The 5,780-nt window shown below is 39.2% G+C and overlaps 1 protein-coding gene across 5 annotated transcripts in view; it reads right to left on the bottom strand.

The window, feature by feature from the left end:
• Positions 1–5,780, bottom strand: part of TIPIN (TIMELESS interacting protein) — a 14,954-nt gene that overhangs the window by 4,168 nt on the left and 5,006 nt on the right. For 4 of the 5 annotated variants that reach the window (XM_008579936.1, XM_008579939.1, XM_008579940.1 and 1 more), the window contains 4 exons: positions 3,916–3,994; positions 3,628–3,703; positions 1,380–1,502; positions 1,102–1,165 (listed from right to left, as the gene is read on the bottom strand). In XM_008579936.1, coding sequence (XP_008578158.1) covers positions 1,102–1,165; positions 1,380–1,502; positions 3,628–3,703; positions 3,916–3,994 — 342 coding nt within the window. Of the gene's footprint in view, positions 1–1,101; positions 1,166–1,379; positions 1,503–3,627; positions 3,704–3,915; positions 3,995–4,320; positions 4,451–5,780 lie in introns of those variants that run through there. The other variant, XM_008579937.1, reaches the window with a different exon arrangement.

Here is a 5,780-nt window from a genome sequence, read left to right as displayed (position 1 = left end):
AATTTTCTTCCTTAACAATGAAAGACAAAAAGCCAGACATTTTTCCTTCCCTACATGGGGGAAAAAAAAAGGCGGGAAACTAAAATGAATTCCTTTATCAGGAAATACCAATAGAATACACACAGAAAACACTGCTGGATTCAGATCCCCAGACTGGCCAGCTGCCCCCACCGCCCCACCGTGCCCCCCCCAAAAAGTGCTGCTGAATAATTAAACCAACCCAGTGGCATATGCTGTGAGATTTAGTACTGTAATAACTCATTCCTTTACATATACCAAATCCTATACCATCAGTACATACCATATCTTATAAAAAAATTAAAATCCTGGATTATTTAAATCACATTTCTTCACACTTTTAATAGCTATTTATAAATAACTCTGGGGGAGTCAATCTGGGGCCTGCATTTGCTACCACATCTGTTAAAAGTTAACAAACAAACATGTATGGAGCCATCGCACAGAAAATCTGATAACTATACAGATCCTGTCGGCAGGAACCATCTATTTTGATGTGTGTGACTGTTTGTGGTTGCACTGTACAACTAACAAATGCAATCAATACCAGGAACAGTCACATAGGTCTAACTAAAGTCCTATATCCAGGATCTGTACTCTGAGTGAAATATAAACTTTCATTATCAAATTATTCCGGCTAATTTCCCGAAGATTAATGGTATACATGTATATGACCACTATATCTTAAACATACTTTTATCAACATGCACTATAAAGGATCAGAGTTCTCAAAAGATCATATTCAGGTGGGCTGGTTGATTCAGTTGGTTACAGCATGGTGCTGATGACACCAATGTCCAGGATTCAATCCTTATACCAGCCAGTTGCCTTCCCTCACCATCCTCCAAAAAATAGCTCATACTCTATGGCTAATATAATTTTTCCAACATCTCTAATGGCATTGCAGCCATGTCTTTAAGAAATAAGTTCCACACACAACATTCTAGATGCACCAAGGCATTTTAACTCATTTACTATACATTAATTATATACACAATATAGACTAAGAATCCAGTCCTGTAGTACTGCCTATTCATTTGTAAAAGCAAAATAATTATAAAGTAGATAAACCTATATTCTTACCATTATTGCTAACAAAATCTTCGTGTATAATAGGGAGATCAAGTCGAATTCGTTTTAAACAGGTCTGAAAATAAAAAAGATTTTTTTTACATTTTTGCCAATAATCCTAGAGGGGAAATAGTCATTTATTCAATTCTTAGTTTCAAATAACTATTAATTTTCCCTCTACTAGGACAGATTTCAAAATGAAGATCCCAAACAGCAATTTAGCCTCAACTAAATCTATCCTAGTAATATTTAGGATTATAAATTTTATTGATTATAATCTCAATGCTTACCTGAACTTCCTTTTTATTTCCCAGATATTCAACTCTGTCAATAAAATCCTCAAATTGTAGTTTAGGGAATAGCCTATGTGCCCAGTGCTCCATGTGTCTGATTAGCGTCTTCAAGTCTTCAGCCTAGCACATAAAAATAAAAATGCTAAACAGAAGACTCATTCTCACAACTGACCCTGTCAGCAGATTTCAGAATTGAAAAGCAATGCCAAAGTCACTGGTGTCATTTTATATTCATAAGGATGAAGAACTTTTAGTAGGAAGTTTAAGGAGAAAAATATTTATTAAGGACTTAGAAGACTGCAGTCTAAAAGAGTACAAGATACAGATTTTGAAAATTCAGAAGAAAAAAAANAGCGCCAGCCGCGCTTCCCAAGCGGCGCACTATCCAGTGCGCCACCGGGCCGGCCCATAGTAAGTATGTTTTATATATAGATTTGGTTTCTCTAATTTAGTTTTTATGGCCTTTTAAATGTATATACACAATCTCAAGTTTCTCCACACAAACTACGTATTAATAGCAAAGGGAAAAAGAGTAACTTTAAATTGGAGAAACCTGGGGCCGGCCTGTGGCTCCCTCGGGAGAGTATGGTGCTGATAACACCAAGGCCATGGGTTTGGATCCCTATATAGGGATGGCCGGTTAGCTCACTGGGTGAGCATGGTGCTGACAACACCAAGTCAAGGGTTTGGATCTCCTAACCCGCCAGCAACAACAATAAAATTGCAAAATACAGGGCTAGCCCATGGCTCACTCAGGAGATTGTGGTGCTGTTAACACCAAGGCTACAGATTCAGATCCTATATAGGGATGGCCGGTTCGCTCACTGGCTGAGCGTGGTGCTGACAACACCAAGCCAAGGGTTGAGATCCCCTTACCGGTCATCTTTTAAAAACAAACAAACGGCCTGGCCCGTGGCTCACTCGGTAGAGTGTGGTGCTAATAACACCAAGGCCCCGGGTTCGGATCCCACATAGGGATGGCCGGTTCGCTCACTGGCTGAGCGTGGTGCTGACAACACCAAGTCAAGGGTTAAGATCCCCTTACTGGTCATCTTTAAAAAAACAAACAAACAAACAAACAAACAAAAACATTATTCAAGCTGGGCTATGAAATGGAAAAAGTAGACTCAGCCTTTAACTGTTGGCATTGGTCACTTAAAACTCTGAAACTGTTACCTTAACTGGATCGTGTGACCAGCACCTACAGGTTGAAAATTGAAGGAAAATATATTTGGAACACTTCATAAACTGCAAAGCTCTATAAAAATACACTATCATCTATATAAAAAATTATAACTACATAATTCAAAGATAAAGAATTTTAGGGGCCAGCCCGTGGCTCACTTGGGAGAGTGTGGTGTTCATAACACCAAGGCCATGGGTTCCGATCCCTATATAGGGATGGCCGGTCAGCTCACTGGGTGAGCATGGTGCTGACAACACCAAGTCAAGGGTTAAGATCCCTTTACTGGTCATCTTTAAAAAAAAAAAAAAAAAAGAATTTTAAAATGTACATTTGTATAGTGACTGACAGTTGTTTTTTTTTGGTTTTTTTTTGTCTTTTTCGTGACCGGTAAGGGGATCGCAACCCTTGGTGTGGTGTTGGCCCGTGACTGACAGTTATTAAATGTCTTCATTTTTCGGGGCCAGCTCGTGGCTCACTCAGGAGAGTGCAGTGCTGATAACACCAAGGCCATGGGTTCGGATCCCTATATAGGGATGGCCGGTCAGCTCACTGGGTGAGCATGGTGCTGACAACACCAAGTCAAGGGTTAAGATCCCCTTACCAGTCATCTTATAAAAAATTTTTTTTAAGTCTTCATTTTTCAACAAAACTTTACTGATGCCTATTATGAACCAGGTACTGTGCCTTATCTTGGGGACACATTAAGTCATCAACACATGAACAGTCCTTGCCCTCCTGAATCAAAATCACTCTTTGAGGCAGACAAAGTAAGTTTTATTCCCCTAAATTATAAAGTACAAACTCAGGCTGAGACACTCAGATGTGATTTTCCTAAAGCCATAGTTCATACAGTGGCAAAAATGAGACCACACAAGACATGCTTTCTAATTTTCAAACAGTGCTCTTTCCATTACATCACAATTGTCTCTCAAGAAATATGCTGTTTAATGACAGTGTCTGTGAAGCATTCTGAGATTCCCTAGAACATGATAACAGGCTCACGGTTTCATGTCTATTTTAAAAAATGAAAATCTAAAATAAAAATCAGACATTTCTTACCTCATGACCTTTACCTTTGAATTTTGCCTTATCAAACACATGTCTCAAGGCTGGAAGCCCTCTCTCTGAAATTAATCTGTGAATAGAAAATATGTTCTGAATTTCAAGTTTTTTAGAGTCAAGTCCAAACCAAGACTATAAGAAGAAAAAATATCTTCTGCTAAACTGAAAAAAAGTTTTTAGATATATCTGATCTCTAAATCATCTCAATCAAAAGCTTACAAAATTAGAAGAAAAACTATAAATGTAAAGAAAAAGTATAAATGTACAAGGAAATAGTAAATGTACCTCTGAGCATCCAGCTTGGGTATATTCCTTTTAACTGTTCTCTTTGGAGGTACAGGAACAGGTGCTCCACTCCCTAACTCTGGTGAAATATACCAAGATTTAGTACTACTTAAATAATTTAACCCTTATTTATAAATGTATAATTTCTTTTTATTTTTTATTTTTTATTTTTTAAAAGATGACCGATAAGGGGATCTCAACCCTTGGCTTGGTTTTGTCAGCACCACGCTCAGCCAGTGAGCAAACCGGCCATCCCTATATAGGATCCGAACCCGTGGCCTTGGTGTTATCAGCACCACACTCTACCGAGTGAGCCACAGGCCGGCCTATAAATGTATAATTTCTAAGCTGATAGATGGATAACTGAACATGGAAGACTTTTTTTTTGAAACTCTCTAGACAAACCTTCATCAGGTTCAACTCTTTCACCATGTGGAGAGGCTGGAGGTGGGAAAGGAGGAAAAGTTTCATCTTCTACATGCTCATAATCTGGTAGGTCAATCAAGCCATTCTCCTGTGGTTCTAGCATCTTTTCCTCTGGGAGAAAAAAAGTAAAATTATTTTTATTCATCCGAGTAGTATTCCTGGGCTGGCCAGTTAGCTTAGTTGGTTAGAGCACAACCTTTAACACCAAGGTCACAAGTTTGGATCTCTGCACCAGCCAGCCACCAAAAAAAAAAAAAAAAAAAAAANGCTGACAACACCAAGTCAAGGGTTAAGATCCCGTTACCGGTCATCTTTAAAAAAAAAAAAGTATACAATTCAGTGGCATTAATTACATTCAAAATGTTTTGTAACCATAGGCACTATATTTCCAAAATTTTCATCACTCCAAACAGAAACCTTTTATTGATTAAACAATAACTTCCCACTTCCCCCCTCTCCCGGAACCTCTAATCTACTTTCTGTTTCTATGAATTTGCCGATTCTAGATATTTCATATAAGTGGTCATATTATGTTTTTTGGTGTCTGGTTTATTTCATTTAGCATGTTTTCAGGGTTCATTTATGTTGTTGCATATATCAGAATATCACTCCTTAAATAAATCCTGAAGATAGCATCATTTGAGACACCTATAGAATATTATATGCTGAGGCATAAGCTTAGGGTCTGGTTTGTTTGAACAGTAAGTATGTTTTATATATAGATTTGGTTTCTCTAATTTAGTTTTTATGGCCTTTTAAACGTATATACACAATCTCAAGTTTCTCCACACAAACTACGTATTAATAGCAAAGGGAAAAAGAGTAACTTTCAATTGGAGAAACCTGGGGCCGGCCTGTGGCTCCCTCGGGAGAGTATGGTGCTGATAACACCAAGGCCATGGGTTTGGATCCCTATATAGGGATGGCCGGTTAGCTCACTGGGTGAGCATGGTGCTGACAACACCAAGTCAAGGGTTTGGATCTCCTAACCCGCCAGCAACAACAATAAAATTGCAAAATACAGGGCTAGCCCATGGCTCACTCAGGAGATTGTGGTGCTGTTAACACCAAGGCTACAGATTCAGATCCTATATAGGGATGGCCGGTTCGCGCACTGGCTGAGCGTGGTGCTGACAAAACCAAGCCAAGGGTTGAGATCCCCTTACCGGTCATCTTTTAAAAACAAACAAACGGCCTGGCCCGTGGCTCACTCGGTAGAGTGTGGTGCTGATAACACCAAGGCCATGGGTTTGGATCCCTATATAGGGATGGCCGATTAGCTCACTGGGTGAGCATGGTGCTGACAACACCAAGTCAAGGGTTTGGATCTCCTAACCCGCCAGCAACAACAATAAAATTGCAAAATACAGGGCTAGCCCATGGCTCACTCAGGAGATTGTGGTGCTGTTAACACCAAGGCTACAGATTCAGATCCTATA

This window comes from Galeopterus variegatus, unplaced genomic scaffold (assembly GCF_000696425.1).
Source record: "Galeopterus variegatus unplaced genomic scaffold, G_variegatus-3.0.2 Scaffold1985, whole genome shotgun sequence".
Taxonomy (NCBI): Eukaryota; Metazoa; Chordata; class Mammalia; order Dermoptera; family Cynocephalidae; genus Galeopterus; species Galeopterus variegatus.
The sequence above is the reverse complement of the archived record's forward strand: the minus strand, read 5'-3'. Positions and strand labels throughout refer to the sequence as shown.